The sequence below is a fragment of the Stegodyphus dumicola genome, chromosome 2, assembly GCF_044657685.1.
Source record: "Stegodyphus dumicola isolate Sdum_Otavi_A_Nest chromosome 2, ASM4465768v1".
Lineage (NCBI taxonomy): Eukaryota > Metazoa > Arthropoda > Arachnida > Araneae > Eresidae > Stegodyphus > Stegodyphus dumicola.
In genome coordinates, this window is record NC_140769.1 from 202,918,565 (window position 1) to 202,941,042 (window position 22,478).

General features: G+C 33.6%; 1 protein-coding gene across 4 annotated transcripts in view; it reads right to left on the minus strand.

The window, feature by feature from the left end:
* Positions 1–22,114, minus strand: part of LOC118197229 (uncharacterized) — a 193,136-nt gene extending 171,022 nt beyond the window's left edge. For 2 of the 4 annotated variants that reach the window (XR_015039711.1, XM_085811642.1), the window contains exon 1: positions 21,957–22,114. Coding sequence is in view for 3 of the 4 variants with exons in the window: in XM_085811642.1 (XP_085667768.1) it covers positions 21,957–22,032 (76 nt within the window). In the remaining variant the exon portion in view is untranslated. The remainder of the gene's footprint in view (positions 1–21,956) is intronic. The other 2 variants (XM_085811641.1, XM_085811640.1) reach the window with 1 other exon arrangement.
* Positions 22,115–22,478: the final 364 nt, after the last annotated feature.

Consider the following 22,478-nt stretch of genomic DNA (forward strand, 5'->3'; position numbering starts at 1 on the left):
ATCGTCTGTGAAAAACTATTTCTTTTTTATTTCTTTAATTTTTTATACATCGTTTTAGATTAATTATAGTATTTGAAAAGAACATTGGTCAATCATTAGATAATTCTTCAGATGATATAATTTTTATTCATTCTGAGTTATAAAATGAATAAGATGTACCGCTATTCGGTAACCTAGAGTCAGAATGTCGCTATGGTAAATAAATATAGCGAATTTTAAAGTGTGCATCTATTGTGGTTTATGCGATATCGACGAAGTAGATTTAATTCAGTTCAATAAGTTTAAATGAAATGCGGGGAAAATGGGTATAGTTTAATACTACGGACAAGGAAGAGATGTGGTGTCACGTCAGATTTTTTCAATATGGTCATCAGTATGTAAGCCTGCTGAGGAAGAAGAAAATCAAAGTGCTTAATTTAATGATGTCCCTCATCAAAAGAAAATGAAATAATGGATTAAATATGTAAACACGGATAAAAAAGAAACATACGTGATTAGATAGAAAAACAATAAGTCACAAACTGAAATGATACTACAAGCTTTCGAAATGCGAAGCAAATGACTTTAGGATTAAACAGCAAATTTCCTATAATTTAAATTATGATAACGTAAAGAATAGTAGATAAACACAGTAGCCACAAATAAAAAAGTTTTTTTGCAAACTTTTAATTTGTAATTTATGTTATTTATATTCCTATGCATACACTCATAGATAAGCACACAGAAAAATAAAACACAAAAACAGATTCTGAAGCACAAGTCTTTTTAATGCATCATAAAGTTGTAGAAAGCAAAAGTAGTTAATACAGCTTTGAGATTGTTGATGAAACTAAAAAGGAATAATTTATTAATGTGAGTTTTCTCATTTAGCACCAATTCATAAACGTACGTAAAATAAGAAATAATAATGTTGTAAACATGAGAAGGAAATCTGAATTCATTAGGAGTGCCATGAATTATGAGAAACCTGCAGATGTGTTATAACGTTAAAGTAAAAATTGGTACCACACAATAACAAACTGAAATCCATATATTTTTTATAAATGGAAAATTCATATGACAGAATCGATAAGGAAAACAGGGAAAAAAACTTAATAAACGGTTCATTGAAATTTGTAGAGTCATTAGAATTTTTCAAAGTCAGGAAATTGGAGAAATCCTAAATGTCCTCACTGGGTTTTTAGCGCCAGATCTCCCGACTGCACGTCCGGCGTGCTTCCAGTTACACCACGAAGGCATGCGGAAAAGAGAGAGAAAATACCTTATATACTCCGCCTTTTAAAAGGCGACCGGGGATTAAAAGACCCAATAGCCAAATCCTACTGAGGACGAATAATTGTCCACCACCTTTTAATTCGGGCATCATTTGTAGAGTCATTAGAATTTTTCCAAGTCAGGAAACTGAAGAAATCTGCAATACCTAGTCGGGATTCGAACACCAGTCCTTCCTAATTCATTAATAATAAGTGAGCAGAAGCATTTACTCCTACGCAAACCCAGAATTATCGGAACATAAATTTTGGAAACAAATTGATGGAATATATAAAATTATCGATTGCTACCATGAAATCTAAATGCGCGTTTCATAATCTAACTTAATCTTCTTCTGTACTTCTAACAGAGAGCTCTCTACCTGCCTATCTGTATGCAGATATATATACTACATATATATATATATATATACACGATTTTGCCAATAGTAATCAAAATGAGTGTGTCTGATATCTGAATGGCTGTGACCGTGAAATGGATAGATTTCTAAACCAATAAGAAAACTAGCAAATTAGCTTTCTCAAAGTTGAAAGCTGTTGTTTAGTTAGCTGCAAATAAATTACCTTTTCTTAGCGGTTTTACCGTATTTATTCGCTTATATTTCTACCTCACGCATTTCCCCCTTAACGTTTTAGCACAAGATTATGAAATTATAAGGTATTTTCTCCCTCCTTTAAAAATGCTTTCGAGGCGTCGGCGAGTATTTGAGAGGTCCAGGTTCGAGTCTCGGCGAGGGGTTTCCTCATTTTTTACGTCTTCGGCATCAAAATATCTTAATGACTCTACAAATTTTTTTTAAATATTCGCGTAATCTTCCCATAAGGCGTTCCAAAAGCGAGCGTCTTTATATTCTAAAATGTCATCCAAGTATTGTTTTTGTTTTACTGATTAATTTGCTCTTGGACTTGTATGTATGGGTGGAGTAATAATAGTAACGAACTTGGGAAGACAGAGATATCTAATGGTTTTGAAGTTCAGTGCATGTGGGAAGGAGACGAAGGCTGAAGGCTGAAGAGAGACGAAGACGATGACAATGATGGCGACTTCAAAGCTGTAGCAGAGAGCACAGACATTAGTTTCAGTAGCACCAAATGACTTGAGGCCTAAAGAATAGCAAAGGACAACAATAAAAGTAGGCAAGATTCAAGGTACAGGGGAATAGAAATAAAGACATCTTATTAGCTCCTGTAACATTAATTACGATGTAGGTTTATTTAAATAAATTACATGATAGATACGTGTAGTTTCTCCGTTCATTTGCTATTCATATTCTGTTCATTTGTTGTGTTTTGATTGTAACCGTGTCCTTCAAAAATCAAATTGCTTGCATAAATTTCCTCTCTCGATTTCTTTTCAATAGAATTAGCGATTTTAAAAAACGTTGTGTACTTGGTAAATATGCTGTTGGTAAACTCTCATTATTTCACAAACTTAAATTGTTCTTTTACGAATATTAATCACTTAAATTAATTTGCATGCTGTATGTTTTAAGATTTTAACGTTTTTGCTCACAGAATGTATTTAAGCCTAACGGGGCGGACAGCGATTTTGCACTGGCGCTGTCTTTTTTCCTGAAGATTTATATTTATGCTTATTTTATAGTGTTTTTGGCCCTCCGACACCGTGGAACATGTGTTATTGTTAATGCATCATCCAAGCAAGCTTTTCTGTCCATTCAGGGATTTTATTGAAACTGCGTTAGAACTTATATTTCTGATTTGAAGGTGCTCGTTACTCATTTTATATGTTAAAAGCATATGTGTTCAACTTTATTTATAATTCTATTTTTATTTTTATGAGCATTTATAATTTTGTGGAGTTTTAAATGTACATAGAATATTGAGCTTTCTGCGGTGTTGCTATTTTTTTATACTTGTATTTGGATTTATTGTTAAAATTAATAAAACTAAAAATACTTATGATAATCATGTGGTTTAGCCTCCACTGAGGAAATTGTAACTGTAGTTTAAAGCACTTTTAACTAAAAACAGTATTGCTGTAGCAAATAGTATCCTTGGGGTTGTAAAGAAGCTTTATAAGTTTTTTGATCGGATAAAAAAAAATGCATGAAAACGGTTGCCAAGAAGATTGCAGATGACCTGACCCGGAGCCTAGTACGGAATTAGCTGTTGCACAAAATTGAAAGATAATGGAAGCCAATATTTGTAAGAGCTAATAATAGAAGTATAGTATATGCTAAAAGGGTTAGGAAAGCGTCTATTATTTACTATACTTCTAAGTGTTCTATTATTACTATATTGTTGCGTTCTACGGTTTTGTGCATTTGGAGTAATTGATGATAACACTTGATGAAGGATCAAAACACAATTTATTCGCTAGTAAGCATTATTAAACAGTTCTAAAGACATGTTTACAGTTGTCGAAAAACTACGAGAAACACGCTGAAACAATCAGCAACACAGCCTTCAGGCTATAACGGTAAAGACAGCTCCACGACAAAGCAGTAAAATACAGCTTTCGACTCGGTCGATCACTCTTAAGCTAATCCTGAACTCAAGACACTTTTCTATATATATAGAAAACTGTATTCTCTTTGAATTTCTATACACTACTTTCGATATAGAGAACTGTATTCTCTCTGAACTTCTGCACACTGCTTTCTATATAGGGAACTATATTCTCTCTGAACTTCTATACTCTACTTTTTATATAGGGAACTGTATTCTCTCTGAACTTCTATACACTATACTTTCTGTATAGGAAACTGTATTCTGTCTGAACTTCTATACACTACTTTCTATATAGGGAACTGTATTCTCTTTGAACTTCTATACACTACTTTTTATTTCTACTTTCTGTATATCTACTCTTCGATATAATCTACTCTTCTATATGTATTTCTTTCTACTTTTCTATCGACTTTCTTGCACACATTTGTAATCATCCGCGTAACTGTTACGCGGATGGTTTTGTAATACGCACGCTTGATTCTTCACTTGACAAATTAAAGAAAAAACTACAGGAAATTATTGTTATTTTAAAAAGTTGACGATACGTGAAAGAGCTTAATTTTAGAGAAGTCTAATGCTCTATCTTTTCCCGGGGAGGAAAGCAGGTAAGAAAGCCTGTAAGGATCTTAAGTTTTACTAACGTTTATTTTATTTTAAAACTTTACTGTCCTCTCTTATTCTTAAACGCGTGAATATGCTTATACAAATTGTACTTGCTAAAGCTTAAGTATTAAAGTTGTGTCTTTTCGGGAAGAACAGAGTGGAGAGAGAGCTGGGGAGAGAAAGTGAGCAGCCTTGCCACTGTATTCCACGCGAGCTTTTAATCAGTTTCTGTCTGCCTTTAAGACCAGAGGTTTAGTCCTCTCAATATTAAAGACGTATTGTAGTTTTCCGCAGTTTGCGTACTACATACGTAATAATTTAAAAGGCCAGTCTTATTGTTAATCATCTGTGTAAAGTATTCGAAGTTTAGCTCTTATTTAATTTAGTTAGTTAGTAGTTCTTATATTTTTACGTTCAAACCACAAGTGGTTGGTCTTTGTATCCCGAAGTGCGGGAACGCCTGTAATATCGTGGAGAATAAAGGGTAGTTAAACCCTTCGCATTTTAGTCATCTATTTTACAATTCCACAGAACATAGTTTCCAGTAAGCTCACTGTTCCCATTCAGGACACTTCATGTTCGCCAAGTAGATAAGGATGTAGAGGCATTAGGTTAATTTAAAGCAGAAAAGATGAAAAATATGCAACCGCCTTCGCCGGGAATCGAACCACGGACCTCTGGAATACCGGCCCAGCGTGCTGCTGTTACACCACGAAGGCACGCTAGGGAAGTGGGAGAAATACCTTATATACTCCCCTTCTTAAAGGGCGACTAGGGTTTTAGGGGACCTAGTCGCCATATCCTGGGTGCGGAGAATCATCATCCACAACCCTTTTAGTTCGGGAGCCACTTGTAGAGACATTAGGATTTTTTGGAAGCCAGAGAGATGAAAAATTAGCAACCGCCTTCGCCGGGAATCGAACCACGGACCTCTGGAATACCGGCCCAGCGTGCGGAACCACTACACCACGAAGGACGCTAGGAAAGTGGGAGAAATACCTTATAAAGAGAAGTACAAGTCCTGATAAGCTCAGTTTAAAACAAAAACGTCATAAAGTAAAATTTTGTTTCTAATTTGACTTAATGCTATTTTGAACGAAAAACTGAATTTAATTAATTGAAAACTTAATTAACACTTAAAAACTGAACTTGTTAATTAAATGCCCTGGACACCAAACCTTAATAAATATTGATAATGTTAGTGCAATATTTTTAATGTATCAAGTAATAATACGGATTTTTTTTTTTTTTTTTTTTTGAAATCATGGGAATGAGATACATTCCGACGACCTCGGAGATCACTTGACTTATGAAAGGCTTATGTAAATAAACAATGTAGATGACCTCAGAGATCACGTCACTAATGTATTGTCAACAAACGATATCATTCTTCCTCATCTTCTCTTGAGACATGCATCATATTAACTGTTGGTCTTGCAGATTACTCGAAGAGAAATATAAAAATCACACAGGATATTATGAAAATTATAAGCAACCATAAGGATAGGATGGATCGAAAATCAAGAGAAACTGAAAAAAAACTTTTCTTTTCTGCTTTTTTCTATGATTTTTTTCTATGGAAATGATGTGTGGGGGGAGTGATGTGTGTGCTTGTGATTATATATTTTCTCTTTTGCTTTATTTTATTTCATAACGTCACTTATTTTGTGTTATTTTTCTTTATTTTCTCTCCTCTTTCCTTTTGTGTTGTTCTGGTGCTTTTTGCGAGTGCAGCCCATTTTTGACTATAGATTGAATTGATATTCACTAGGCTGTCCGTGCTGCTGCCAGATTCTAACTAATCTAACGGTATATGCCTTCTATTTTATTTTATCTAATGTAGTATTCAAATTTTAGCAAACTCATCTTCTATACAATTATTTTGTTACGTTTTCTTTGACCTTTTGGGAATCGATTCTAAACGCAGTTTCAGAGTGGCGTGCATTCAAACCCTGATAACCATTTTTTATATTGATGAGCTGAGAGTCAAATATCGTATGTATCAGCACTATAAATGCGTCAGAGGTTCACAGTACCAGCCATCTTGAGCGTTCTAGATAAAAACATAGCAACCGCAAAAAAAGGCTAATGGTTAAAAACAGCAACCGTAAACATTTTATGTTTACACATTATTTCTTTATTATAACAGATAATAGAACACTTTCTGTTACCAAATTGAAGCCAATTGACCAAATAACATATTCCGATATACTGAAAATTTCATGTTTGTTGGCCATTTGCTGCTGATCAAATTTAAATATTTTTAGGCCATTATTATTAATCCATGAGGCATTTTAGACGCTTTCTTGTCAGTAGAACAAACAATGCTCTAATCTTTCTTTTAATTATGTCTCATAGAATCATCCTACGAAAGACAGAATTAGACTACTGAATGTTCATTAATTTTATCCCATTAATTCTCCGGTTAAGAAGCAGAGCTTTCTTTGGCATCTCACAAAATATCTGTTGTAACGAAAGTTTTCCGTTCTTAATCAAGTTAGAAAAAACATAAAATCTGTACCTTTAGTGCGGGTAGTAACCACCACTCAAATCTATGAATTTTTGCCAACGTTTTGGTAGTTGTTCTAAAGCCTTTGGCGCAGAAATCTGGTGGCCGCGAGTGCAAAAACAGATCAACCTCATTTGAACATTTTGTGCAGAATGTAAGATAGCACCAGCAAGATGCAGCTGTGTCGGGCTATATGTTGGGTCTGGCAAAAGATCTCATTCGAGTCAGTACAGAGTCCGACCGGTGAATGCAGACACATGTGGTCTTGCGTTATCTTAAGACTTATCTTAATTATTATCTTAATTATTAGACTACTGAATGTTCATTAATTTTATCCCATTAATTTTCCGGTTAAGAAGCAGAGCTTTCTTTGGCATCTCACAAAATATCTGTTGTAACGAAAGTTTTCCGTTCTTAATCAAGTTAGGAAAAACATAAAATCTGTACCTTTAGTGCGGGTAGTAACCACCACTCAAATCTATGAATTTTTGCCAACGTTTTGGTAGTTGTTCTAAAGCCTTTGGCGCAGAAATCTGGTGGCCGCGAGTGAAAAAACAGATCAACCTTATTTGAACATTTTGTGCAGAATGTAAGATAGCACCAGCAAGATGCAGCTGTGTCGGGCTATATGTTGGGTCTGGCAAAAGATCTCATTCGAGTCAGTACAGAGTCCGACCGGTGAATGCAGACACATGTGGTCTTGCGTTATCTTAAGACTTATCTTAATTATTATCTTAATTATTAGACTACTGAATGTTCATTAATTTTATCCCATTAATTTTCCGGTTAAGAAGCAGAGCTTTCTTTGGCATCTCACAAAATATCTGTTGTAACGAAAGTTTTCCGTTCTTAATCAAGTTGGAAAAAACATAAAATCTGTACCTTTAGTGCGGGTAGTAACCACCACTCAAATCTATGAATTTTTGCCAACGTTTTGGTAGTTGTTCTAAAGCCTTTGGCGCAGAAATCTGGTGGCCGCGAGTGCAAAAACAGATCAACCTCATTTGAACATTTTGTGCAGAATGTAAGATAGCACCAGCAAGATGCAGCTGTGTCGGGCTATATGTTGGGTCTGGCAAAAGATCTCATTCGAGTCAGTACAGAGTCCGACCGGTGAATGCAGACACATGTGGTCTTGCGTTATCTTAAGACTTATCTTAATTATTATCTTAATTATTAGACTACTGAATGTTCATTAATTTTATCCCATTAATTTTCCGGTTAAGAAGCAGAGCTTTCTTTGGCATCTCACAAAATATCTGTTGTAACGAAAGTTTTCCGTTCTTAATCAAGTTAGGAAAAACATAAAATCTGTACCTTTAGTGCGGGTAGTAACCACCACTCAAATCTATGAATTTTTGCCAACGTTTTGGTAGTTGTTCTAAAGCCTTTGGCGCAGAAATCTGGTGGCCGCGAGTGAAAAAACAGATCAACCTCATTTGAACATTTTGTGCAGAATGTAAGATAGCACCAGCAAGATGCAGCTGTGTCGGGCTATATGTTGGGTCTGGCAAAAGATCTCATTCGAGTCAGTACAGAGTCCGACCGGTGAATGCAGACACATGTGGTCTTGCGTTATCTTAAGACTTATCTTAAGATTTCTTTTTGCCCCGGAACTCAGTTCGACGTTTTTCCTCAATAGCAGCGTCAACACGGACTAGCATTTCGATGTACACCTTACAGTCGAGGGGTTTTACCTTTTTCTAGATATTCTTTGTGGATAATACCATGGCGATCTCACCAGATACAAAGCAGGATCTTTTTGTTAGTCACATTGCGCTTTGCGACGCTGCCGACGGTCTAACTGAGCGCACACCAACCCTCTTTTCGGTCTGTGTCGTTGAAGTAAATTCACTTTTCATCACAAGTGACGATCCGGTCCAGAATTTTAAACTTGCGTCGAGCAGATTATTGCAGGCCCGAACACGTTTGTCCTTATCTGCTTGAGTCAGCTCATGCAGTACCCAGCGATTGAACTTGTACTTCAAGTTCAGGCGATTCATAGTGCGATTAATGGACATGACACTAAAGTCTAACTCTTAGCAAAGCTGCTCTCGAGTGGTTGCGGCCCACCAGCGGCCGAGCGGTAAAGTCGCTGAACACTGGTAGTTCGGTCCGTGGTTCGAATCCCGCGAACGGGCTGGCTGCATGGGCGTTTTCGTGGTTTTCCCCATGTGTAACGTGTATACGAGCCAGTCTCCCTTAGAAAGTCCTCCACGAAGGCATCCCTCCCCTTAGGCAGATAGTCCTCGAGGCTTTGCCATAATCACACACACACTCGAGTGGTTGCTTCTTTCAAAAGTACTCGCAGGCGAGCTTCATCAACATTAGTACGCCGGCCAGAGCGCTCTGCTTCTTGAATGTCATAGTCCTTGTTTATGAACTTTCAGTACAGTGTCATATGATACAACTTTACCTAAAGTTGTACACATCATTTGGTGACATTCTATAGCTTACTTTTAGCCACAGAACTGGAAGTAAATAATGGCTCTAATTTGGTAGCGTGATAGTTCCATTTCAGATACCTTGTACTTAATGAAAACGATATTTGTTTTACAAATTTCACAGCACAGTGTTCAAAAGCAAGTCGCTTCCTTTCAAATGCCAAAAATCGTTTGACAAAATATGATAAAACACACCAACGCGAACTGCTTGTACAGACGATATTTGCCGGTGATTGAAAACTTTCGTTAAAACCCTATATATTATGTTTTCCTTAAAACACATCTAAGAATTGCTCATAGTAGAACTTTCGGGGAAATTTCATCTTTTTTAATCTTTTTCCCGACTCCCTCCATACATGTGAGATATTATTTAAGTCCGAAGAATATGGAAGAGCTTTGATAACTTCAGAAAAATTATATAATAGCCATAAACGTACATTCAAGTCTGTATATTTAAGATCGTTATCTTGATAGAACTTGAATGAATTTTGCATTTAAAGTTTTCATGTAGATGCTTCCGGTTTTATTTAAGGATTTTTATATTATATTTACGAATATTTACTTTTTTTTACAAAAATCCAGAAATATTTTTTTATCCCAGGAGCAGCGGAACATCTCCAAATGATTATGCCTTCCACTCTCATGCTTAACAGTAGACAATAGGTTTTTCCGATTCCTTTCTTTCGCCACACAACAATTCGCCATTGGAGCAAATATATTAAATCTTGACTCATCTGCAAATATAACCCTGTTCAATAAGATAAATCTCTTCTTACCAGGAATTCAGCAAACGCTAGACATATATTCCTTGTTTGCATGTTGACGAAGAATTTCCTTCTTGCTGACCGTCATTGCATCCATGTGCCCTAATGGTTGATCTAACAGTTTCAATGTTAATGTTTATTACAAATCATTCTTATAAATACCCTGCATGTTTTACTGCACTAATTTTTGGATTTTGCTTGATTTTTCCTAGGATAAATCTCCGATTACTGCTTAAAATGTGGATCACACTTCAAAGCATTTTATTTGATTCCTAATATTTATAGCACCAAAGATAGTCGAACATTTTACATTAATTTTTTTTTGGATATTTCGAATACTTTTACCATGTTTAAAACGATAAATTCTTAAATTTCAAACAGAACGTTTCGTTAATCTATAGAGTCTTGTTAATCTATACCGCTCATTTCAGATATGGTATTGTTAATATAATTTACTAAGCAGATAATAATTTCCAAACGCAAAATATAATTTTTGTAGTGCATTTTCATTTCGAATAAAAAGTTATAACAAGAAACCTTACCTGCGGAAACATTTCAACAAAATTTTCGAGTGCTCGAATTATTACGTGAGTTACTGATGAAATATTTTAAAGCTATTTTTGTAACAAGCAAGGCTTAAAATAGAGAAAAATTAGTATCGCAGAAAAAAATTTGAAGTCTATGTTTTATTAGTTAGTGCAAGATCTACACAAATAAATTTCTAAAATACAAGTGTCCGGAAACAAACTTGAGCTACTCTATGAAATTTAAAACTTTAACGTCTGTTTTTTAAAAATCTAGTTCCATTTAGTAAGCCTCTTCTTTTGTTTCTAAAGATCTTTTAAGAAAAATCTGCTTTCTTTAAAAATCTTGAAAAGAGTCTGCAGTATAATGCAGTATGCAAACCTGGCATCCAAAACAGTCGTCAAAATTCAACTATTTTTGTCAAAAAAGATGTCCTCTTAAAAGCTGAACAGAAACTGAATTATGTTCGAAACATTTTCCGAACTTCATCATTTCAACAAATAAGAATTTGTAACCATTACTTAAAATATATTAATGTTAATGCTGCATAAAATTTACCATTCAGACAATCAGGAACTTATTTACGTTATGTTCAATGATTTACCACGTTTGTCAAAAAATACCCGAGCTCTTGTTGTTGCCCTCATCTTATTAAACAGAGAGATAAAAGCAGGTCAAGATCATAATTCTGCAACGTTTCTACTTTACTATACCACTTCATCTCGAAGTTGTCAACACAAAATAAATTTATACTAGGGTGTTTTTTTAACTTCATGTTTTGTTTTGTCTGCGGATTCAGTAAGTAACGGATAGCAAAACAAGTCGCATAAAATTTTCAGTGAAACTCCAAATCTGCTATGGAATCCCATGAATTGTTTTCTAGCTTTTAGTGACAATTTTTTTAATCGGACAATTTCTGAACTGCACCTGTGTTTCAAGATCCTCGCGTTTGACTTGAATGTGACAAGTGTTCGAAGCGATCACTCACGGACAAAACTAAATATAGCGACATCTAAAATGTTTCGAAATCTCTTCTAAATATATCATTAACTAGCAATCGATGAATTAGCTGCCAACACTGAATCCAAAAATTTTGAATAATTTTAACAGAAAATATGACGCCGCACTGCAGGACCACGAAGTTTGTTATTTTGCTCGTCCCTGAGTACTACGCAGCTTTTGGCAAACAACCACATGGTTATCGGTTCCACACCTTCCCTACTAAATCGAAGTAGTTCTTTCAGAACTATGTTCAACATTCAACGGGAATCACAAGCCACAGCTCCAAAGTAAAATAGTAGTTCTTTTGGAGTAATTGGAGGAATAGTTGTTCTTCCGTAGTTCTTTGGAGGCATGGAAAAGAACGGTGGAATAGCTGTATGCATTAACAAAGAGAGTATTTTGAAGAAGATGACAGCTAAAACACAAGAGGTAAATATATAATTTATTTTTTCATCATATCCGTAATTTTCTAACACATCTAGTATATATATAAGAGCTCAAAAATATTAATAGTCGAGAAATTTCGATCACATGAGAGGATAGATACTCTCTTTGTTCCAACAGTTTGTTTATTAAAAAACAAAAATTCCTCACTACTATTTTTCTTTTGTCTACATAGCCAGCACAAAAATTTATATTTTAAATTTTTTTGCAAATTTTTACTAAATGATTCCACGTGGACAATATTCATTTCTTAACTATAGCTATGAATTTACGACCAATTAGTCGGAAGATATTTTTTAGTTATACAATTTTTAAACACTTTGTGTGATATCTTGTATATAGAAAATATATTGCCTTGTGTACAAAAATTTTAATCTCTCAAAGTAAACATACAGATATTATTATAGGAAAAAAGCATGTTTTACAGCGGTGTTAATTGAGATATTTTGACATTTTATATTTTTTTAATTATTAATTATTCAAAATTATATTTAATTATACATGCGTAACAAAATTTAAGCTAAATTTTGAACTGAACATTTTTTTAATTAATCTGGTCTTCCTTTTGTTCATCTCCAAAATAAAAAGAGTTCTACTGACTTCTTTTCTTTGTGCTCTATCCCCCATTTCTTTCCTAAAATTGTCACGCTAATATATCTTAATCACAAGATGCTTGGGTGAAGGGAAGAGAACATTCGATCCAGTCACGTTCATGACCTATACAAAGTGGGTCAGCATTAGACAGTAATGTTAACCTACTTTATAAAACTAATAATACTGATGTTACTGTAGGTGAATTTTTGATTATTATTGTATGAATTACTCAGCCTTCGTTCTGATTTTTATAGATATGTTCTCTCTTCTGTTCTGTCTTTCCTCTAAATAAAACCTATTGAACTCTGTTTAAAAATATAACTACTTAATAACTTCCAGAACATGCAAAATAAAAACTTCTATTATGCAAGATAATGATAAAAACATTTTTTGCTTATTTTTCCATGATCAGTAATTTTACACAACGGCGTGTTTTACACCTTTCAAAATCTTAAACTATTTTGAGTTGACTAACACGAATAACCAAAAAAAAAAAAAAAAAAAATTTTTTTTAAATATTTTGTTAATTACATTATTTTATTAAATGTACAAAAGGGAAAAAGTAATATTGTAGATATCAAAAGATTTTTCTTTATTCGTAACTATGGATAAAATCAAAGGACTTCTAAAAATGCCCTATGAAATCAACTCGTTAGTCAAAAATCAAACTTGAAATGAATTACGAGTATTCAGCTGTCCTATCCGTTCAGCCATTGGTAAGTCTATAATAGGAATGGCCAAACTTCATGAAATAGGAACGAACACTGGAACTCAAGAATATTCAAGAATCCAAACTAAAGAGATATATCGCTTTGAATGTAATGAGACAGTTTCTGAAAAGGAGCGGAAAGTCTCAGATAAATTAATAACGATTTCCAATTTTTATTTCATTAATATGGTTATTCGTATGTCCTGCGATATACAAATTTTAAACTCTCATACTGATATTTATTTTATTTTTCGAATAAAAAACTAAGCACTTCCTTCTGATTTCCCCACTGCCTCCTTCCCGTGACTTAAGGCCCACCAGCGGCCGAGCGGTAAAGTCGCTGAACACTGGTAGTTCGGTCCGAGGTTCGAATCCCGAGAACGGGCTGGCTGCATGGGCGTTTTCGTGGTTTTCCCCATGTGTAACGTGTATACGAGCCAGTTTCCCTTAGAAAGTCCTCCACGAAGGCATCCCTCCCCTTAGGCAGATAGCCCTCGAGGCTTTGCCATAATCACACACCACCACCACCTTCCCGTGACTTATATTTATTTTTCAGGAGGATACTATTGAAAATAAAAGCATACGCAGCATTCTTTACAATAATCTCTACTTATAATAAAAGAAAGAGTCTGTCTCTGTGTGTGTGTCTTTCGTTTGCGCTGAGAGTAAGCTAATAGACCCACGGCTACAAAATTTGGTACATAGGTGCATCTAGACAAGAGCCAGTGCACCTCGAAGTGATTTTTTCGAAATTCGAATTACAATGTTTTTACTTTCTTATACGAAGTAAAAAGGAAGTATTGTAATCGCGAAAAGTTTCAGGCAGCATATTTCAACGAAAATATCCATTTTGACCGCTATCGAATGCAATTTAACGATGTTTTTGCGTGATATCTGTACGTAAGGACAGAATAAAATACTCGTTTCCTCCAAAAAATGATAAAACTGCTTTAAAATTAATTCTGAAGAGAATTTTTCGTGGCGTCTGTACGAACGTATGTACGTACGTACGTATCACGCGTAACTCGAAAACGAGTAGCCTCAGAACGTTGAAATTTTGTATATAAGACTGCTATAGCATGTAGATGTACACCTCGTATTTAGGTTGCAATCGGCCGCAACAAACGTATATAAATACTATATTTATATATATATCTACTTTGTTACTCGGCAGAGTGATCTCAGTTTCTTTACTCTTATATATTTGTAAATTGTACATTTTTTGCTTTAAAAATGATTGAATTATGTTGTTCTTATCTTCCGGTTAAGGTTTTTATGCCTTTTGTAATTCTGGAAGCAATATTTGTACAATTATCAACAATTTAAAAGCTGTTTAAGTGCGGTTAAGTTTTAAATAACATGGCGGACATATTTGTTTACATTTGAAACAGCAGAATTGTAGATTTGTTGCCAATCTAGAGAGACTAAGCTTCGCAACAACAAAAATAACGCCTTCATTTATTATTGCGAATTAAATCAAGCTTAATCCTTTCCGGAATTTTTTCGAGGAAATAAGTGTTTAAGATTTACTTCGTAATTTTTAATACGGATATTTTAAGTTTTTATGTATTTTTGCCTTGTCGCGAAGTGAGAACAGAATTAATTAAATGAAAAATACTCAATCGTCTGTGAAAAACTGTTTCTTTTTTGTTTTGTTTGCTTAATTTCTTTTATACATCATTCTAGCTTTATTATAGTATTTGAATAGAACATGTGGCAATGATTAGATAATTCTATTCTTTAAATGATATAAATTTTGTGCATTATGAGTTATAATATTAACGAAATATATAAGTTACTTGTTATATAATTATTAGATTATATAACAGTTAACTTAGTTGCCGTTATATAATTATTATATAAGTCAACTGTTATATAATTATTAATACTGTTAAGTGAATCTAGCGCCAGAGTGTCGCTATGATAAACAAATACTAGAGGGAATTTTAAAGAATGCATTTATTCTATTGTGGTTTATACGCTGCCGGCGAAGTAGATTTAATTCAATCCAATAAGTTTAAATGAAATGCAAGAAAAAATGCGTATAATTTAATATTCCAATACAAGGAAGTCGTGTGGTGTACACATCAGATTTTTTTTTTTTTTTTTTTTTTTTTTTTTTGATAAAGTTGTTCTGCAGAGTAATATTCTGCGCTGAATTTTTTGTTTTTTGAGTTTCTTTCATGCTATTGTTTGCTTATTTCACTGTTTGTAACGCATTGAAAAATTTTGCATGATTTTCTTTCTTCAACGGAAAGTTGGTTAATTTTTTATTAGGATAATTAATATTTGTATTAAGGGATATGGCTTATTTCATTTCAATTTTTTCTCTTGAAAATATAAGATAAAATATCATTAATTATACTTTGCTTTTCCGAATTTTTTGTTTTTTGTATTCTTTTATGTTATTTATTGCTTATTTCACTGTTTTGAAAATACTGAAAAGTTTTGAGTGATTTTTTTAGGAAACAAGGTCCTTAACCTCCTTTATACCATTTGAGTTCTTGAGATTTTGCAAAGGGAAGTTGGTTAATTTATTTATTAGGATAATTAATATTTGTATTAAGGGATATTGCTTATTTCATTGTAATTTTGTTATACGCAATAACTTTTTTTATGAAGTTGTTCTGCAGAGTAAAATTCTAGGCAGTTTTTAAATTTAACGTTTGGTGTTCCCTTCAGCCATTTTTTCCGGTACATTTAAAAGGCAGACGAAGGCTGGTAGCGAAGTTGCTAGTTTTAAATAAAACTTGAAAATAATAAACGGAAAAGCACACGAGAATTTTCTGCTAAAAGAAAAATAAGAAAAATAACTTCTTGGAGGACTCTCTAAGAGAACCTGGTGCGTATTTACATCGCATATCAGGAAAACCAAGAGAATAAGGAGATTCGAGCCCAGACCGAACAGTCAGTTTTCAAACTGTCTTAAATTACTCGGCCACTGTTATTTACTATGTACTCTCAAGACTGCGAATAAATTACAAAATGTTTTAACCTGCTTTACAAAAGTACAGCATTCCAAAAAAATCTTTTGCAAGTCCAAATGGCACAAAGCCAAGAACTGCTTCTTGGATTCTTTGCTACGATTTTGCCCCAGAAATAATAAGCAAGGATAAAGCTAGCTGAAAATAACAGACAACTAAAGGCTAGGACTTCGACCTCGATTCAATCCCAAGCAAACGGGCTGGTAACATGGTAGGTTTTCTTCGCGTTCTCCATGTGTAACGTGAATACAAGGCAGTTTCCCACGAAAAGTTCTCTACAAATACTTCCATTGGAAGATAGCCCTGGTGTGCTTCGTCGTATCAAAATCAGCTATGCCTTCACCGGGGTTCGAACCACGGGTCTACCAGTTGCTAGCTGGATGTACTAACCCCTTACACTACGATAGGCACAGGTTGAAGCAAGGCACTATTGCATTCCCGAAGGTATATTAGGTTTAGCCGAGCTTTGCTAACTGTCAGGCTTCGCCCAAATTTTGTTGAAAAACACAGGCTGCGACTCGAGGTCTTCCACTCCGTCTTCTCCTGCCATAACCTTCCAATTAGACTTTGGACTTGCCGTATATTTTGAGTGCGCTTTTGCCGCACAGACGCTATTACACTTCTCCAAGTACAATTATCCGTACTTCTCCAAGATTCAGACTCATGTCTATCGGTACGGTGTCAGCGTCACTAAAGACTGTACCGTCTGAGTGACTTTACAGCACGACAGTAAGCATGGGGGAATGAGACAGTTCCTTAAAAACTTTAATCGGTATAAAAGTGTGTGAATATGGTTAGCTTACTGTGTAGGAGCGCGTATTTACCTCTTTACCTCAGGGAAAAAATACCTAGGCACAGCTCTGCCGAAAACTGCAGAATAATCTCTAAAATTATGTAAAACAATTCTTTAAAACTCAGTTAACACTTAAAGAATGAATGATATGATGTATATGCAGTCTATATAAATATAAATAACATAAGCATAACTTAGTTTCACCTTCCAAAATTAAAAAGACAGTGAGTTACTTGACAAGTTTAAAAATGATGATAGTGACAACCGTACCTCTGAAGATTTAATAATAGAAAATGTATTGTATATGGTTTGTTTGTTTATTTGTGGACTACATGTGGCCATGTGGCTTAATTATGCGGTCCCAATCATAGGCACAAACACAGAGCATATTAGAGTGAAATTCCCACAGATGACCGACTATTATTGACAAAGAGCAGGTCTCCGCGAAGTGTTTAAAATCTCCAGTTTCTTTTCATCTGCAGTAGAGATCGGAGTTTTGAAGGTTAATCTTTTAAAGTATACAGGGAAACGACCATAACCGTTAAAATTTGGTCTAAATCTAAATCACTATATGTTTGTTCCTCATATAGTTTTTATTTTTATCGAGCATTTCTTGTTTTTCTTTCCATACATTTCTTTCTATGATATATGAAAGAAGCCACAGATCATTTAGTAGTATTTTGTAGGAGTTTTTTATTCCTTATAACGCAAGAGAACCTACCCGTGTTTGTCTCAGTGTGAAAATTCTGCGCTTGACCGCATTAAAAAAAATCAGGTAAAACATCTTCTGCTTAAGTGACTTGGCTGTTTCCGAAGTTTGCGAGGGAAGCACGCAAGGGTCCGTGAAAGATGCTGTGCTGCAAAGTTTTTTTTTTTTTTTTTTTCCCCTCAGGTTTAGATGTTGCTTTATCTTATTCCAAAATTAAAATTTTAATAAATGTTTAATTATTATTACTTGTATTTAAAGCAAAAACTTGTTAACACATTCAGTAAAATTAAAAAAAATGATTGTAAATCGCAGAATTGGTTCATTTGATTTGATTATGCCAATACTCGAGGCCTATCTGCCTAAGGGGAGGAATGTCTTCGTAGAGGGCTTTCTAAGGGAAATTGGATTGTATGCAAATCGAAAGGAAAATTAGCTTTATGTTTTACAGGCTCATATTCTTAAATGTGTTGAACTTGAATATATTTTAATGCTTACTAGTACATTATTAATTTTTAATACTTTAAATATTATTTTAAAACCTTATGCTAAAACGTTAAAGCAATGAAAATTAAATTAATAACAAGCTGTTTGCACTTGTCTGCTAAAGAACGAAAATAAAATGTTAGGCCTATTAGTTGTTTCATGGGCTACATCAGTGATCTTTTAAGCTTTGTCGATTGACAGAACACTTAGAACTATCAGGTTTTATTCGGAGAACCTTATCCCAGTCTTATAAAATTATAACTTAAAATAAAGTTTAAATTAAATCAGTATGCTGTAGATATTCCATGTAAAGATAATTAAAGAAAATTTTTGTATTTTTTATCAAAACATTTTAACATAAATTTGATGCAATTTACTAATTAGTAATATTAACTCGTGTTCCGGATGTCACCTACCATTATATTTAGTGTGACTGGAGTGAGCTTTCATTTCAAAGACAGCTAAATGTGTCTTAATATTTTTTAGGTTATAATCGCTAGTCAAATACTAAATACTTTATAATTTTCTTTCCGAATTTTATTTTGACTGACGCAACCCCGAGATTTGGCTCATGGGTTCCGCGGAACAATTTGAAGACTACTGGGCTGTATCACGTTATGCTATTAATTATGATTATTTTTATAGATTTAAATATTAAAACTAGCATTCATAATAAAACAAAGTGATGACGTGAATATTTTTTGACACGTTTCTTACATCAAATAAAATTCCTATAAAACTAGCGGCATTTTCAAACTGTGTTTATTCTAATTTTATTAGCATAAAGAGGCAATTTGCTCAGAAGAGCTATTAACTTCGTTTTGACATTTTGCGCTGGTTCACTATAAACGGCATTTCACTTTTCAAATAGTTGCCACCAAATATTAGAGCCCTACATTATATTAAAAGAAATTAAATAATCAAGAATCTCCATGAATGTATGTATGTTTCTCGCACTGTAGTAGCTAGAGACATCAAATTTTGAATAAAGTAGTCCTCCACTCGAATATGGGCATCTGGAAGCCCAAATCTGGAATTTATTATATATTTAATGTTTTGTAAATCTTTGCGAATTTTTGTTTGACAAACTCAACGATTTTAAAGCGAGCGATAGTAACACTGTACAGGAAAAAAAAAAAAAAAAAAAATCTCTATCGCGCGAGACTCTGTATCGAAAATTCTAAAGATATGCTGTTTTAAAATTATTTTGTGACATTCAGTTGAATTCAATTTTACGGTTTAAGTGCGACGAACATGATATTTAATAAATAAAGTAACACACAAAACGTTAAAAAAACGCCCCTCTGGACGTTAGACCCAAAGCACTATTTGTCTCAAAACGATAATTCAACAATGTTCAGAACTTTGCGCATATCGCACTTCTTAGTATTACTGCTATATGTATTTTACCTGTATATTTATATGTATTTTATTTTATTATTTATATATTTCTGTATTGTTATTTTTATGTATATTTATATCTATATTTATATGTATAGTTTCATTACTTAATGCCTTCAATTCTAAATTCTATTTATTTATTTTTTGTATTCTAAATTGTTTATTCTGCAACCTTTATGCAATTATGCAATTATGGATAAATATCCTAACCTTGATAGTGACTATGTATAAGCGAGGCAACCTTCAACTTGTAGCAGATGTACTGTGATGCATATTCCTGCTGAACTTGCTATTTTAAGATACCTCGCAAAATTCTCAATAAGTCTTTTTCTTTTTGTCATTTATGTATACACTCTTGAATTAATGTGCCACTTGGCAGAAGATGACTATGTATCTAAAGATGACTATGTATCACTTCTTAGTGTTACTACTATATGTATTTTACCTGTATATTTATATGTATTTATTTTTATAATTTCTGTATTTCTGTATTATTATTTTTATTTATATTTATATTTTACCTGTATAGTTTAATCACTTAATGCCTTCAATTCTAAATTATGTTTATTTATTTTTTGTACTGTAAATTGTTTATTCTGCAAACCTTAATATTTAAGTTTACTTCTGTTTGCAACTATTTTGGATAAATGTCCTAACCTTGATAGTGACTATGTATAAGCGAGGCAACCTTCAACTAGTAACTGTGCCTTTTTAGCAGATGTACTGTGATGCATATTCCTGCTGAACTTGTTATTTTAAGTTACCTCGCAAAATTCTCAATAAGTCTTTTTCTTTTTGTCATTAATGTATACACTCTTGAATTAATGTGCCACCTGGCAAAAGATGACTATGTATCTATTCATTGTAACTCTGTAATTTTCTTATGATTATGCACTAAATGCCCGTCTGACCTGCCAGTCTCTCCTGAGGCTGTGGGTCGTTAGTAGTAGATTTTACCACGGACTGAGCATTATTCTGATTGGATTACATAGGTCAGAAGCTCATCCCGTGGCGCCCCTTGTCTCAAAACGGCATTTTGCGTCGTTTCAGTTTCTGCGTTGATTCACTTTTCAAGCAGTTGCCCACAAATATTATCGCCATGTGTAATCTTTAGAAACTAAGTAATGAAGAATCTGCATGAATGTATGAATGTTTCTCCCATTGTGAAAAAAGAACTCTTTCTAGAGCCATCAAATTCTGAATAACATTGTTCTCCAATCGAAAAGGGGCACTTGAAAGCCACTTGGCCTAGTTACTCACTAATTTGGAATTTGTTTTATTATCTACTTCAAATTTTGTAAAACTTTAATGAATTTTTGATTAACAAACTCAACAATTTCAAAGCGAACGATAGCAACACTGTAAGGGGGAAAAAACATTTATATCTTTAGCGGGCGAAACTGTGTATCGAAAATTCTAAAGATATGCTGCTTATATCACAGAAATATCACAAAATATTTAAAAATATTTTGTGATATTTCTGTTGAATTGAATTTTATATGGTTTAAGTACGGAGGTAATAAATAAAGGTAACACGCAAAACGTAAAAAAACGCCCTGTGGTGTTGTAATATAAAATCTGAAAGTTTTCAGATTTTTTTTTTTTTTTTTTTTTTTTTTTTAATTATTTATTTTGTTTCAAGTTTAACTACTTCATTTCCATACAATATATTTACTAATTGCTATAAACCCAACGGCAATCTCAAAATGGGTTTTCCTGAATTTATTTTCAAGTATTTCACTTCCATACAATATACTTATTATATTTTATCAACCTAATTAATTTGGAACTCAGTATTTCAGTTAGATTTACAGAGAGAAAAATTCAAAATGCCGCTTTCACTAATGGATTTTAATGAATGTTTCTCGTTCAACAAGTGGCTGACTAGATTTCTGCTTGAAGTACTATGCTTTTCGAAATGATTCGAAATCGACTTTAAACAACATATTACACTCTGAAAAAGGAAACCTGGCACCCTGTTATCTCTCATGAAAGAACAACATTTAAAAAAAAGAAAAAAAGTAAGGATGAAATATCAATTTACGAAGTAGTTTTGAATAAACTGGGGAAAAAATTATCCAGTGAAAAAAGTGAATATGTTAAGAGAAGCTAATTTTAGTTCCTCTAAAAATTTAAATAAATTAATAGCTTAATTACCATTAATTGAACGAACTTTTCGAAAAAATATTTTTTTCTTTAAAATTCATCTTTGCCTAAATACAGTATGAAAATTGTAATCGGGCACTTACCTTTCCTACCGTCATCTTGAGCCGAACTTCGCAATGCGTCCGAGAATAGCAACAGCATCCACTTCCACGCATTCATCACGCCATTCTCAGTGAATCGGACGAAACGGTGCTAAAAGACTCACTCTTTCTCTCTCAATTGAGAACAAGAATTCGTTATTTTCTCGATTCTGATGTTGTTTACGTCCGGTTTCCATGGTTACCTATACAACGCCAATGGTATGGAAATATGCCGATTGAGAGGCTGTTATAATAAAACCTCTTTCACGAGCGCACTCAAAACAATCAAGAAAAAACGTTTTATTGGTTTTAGTAATGCTACGGGGAGGAGAGGCGGGAAAAAAGTCGCACAGTTCAAATCGTTCGCAAAAAGAATTTTCGTGTATGGTATCCCATTATATGGTCACGTTTATTTAACCAAATCAATATTCAAAAGAAGATTTTTTTTTGATTTGTTTGTTTCTTTGCCAGATTAACATATTCTAATAATTCAAATTTCTTCTTTTAAAAAAACTCATTACGAAA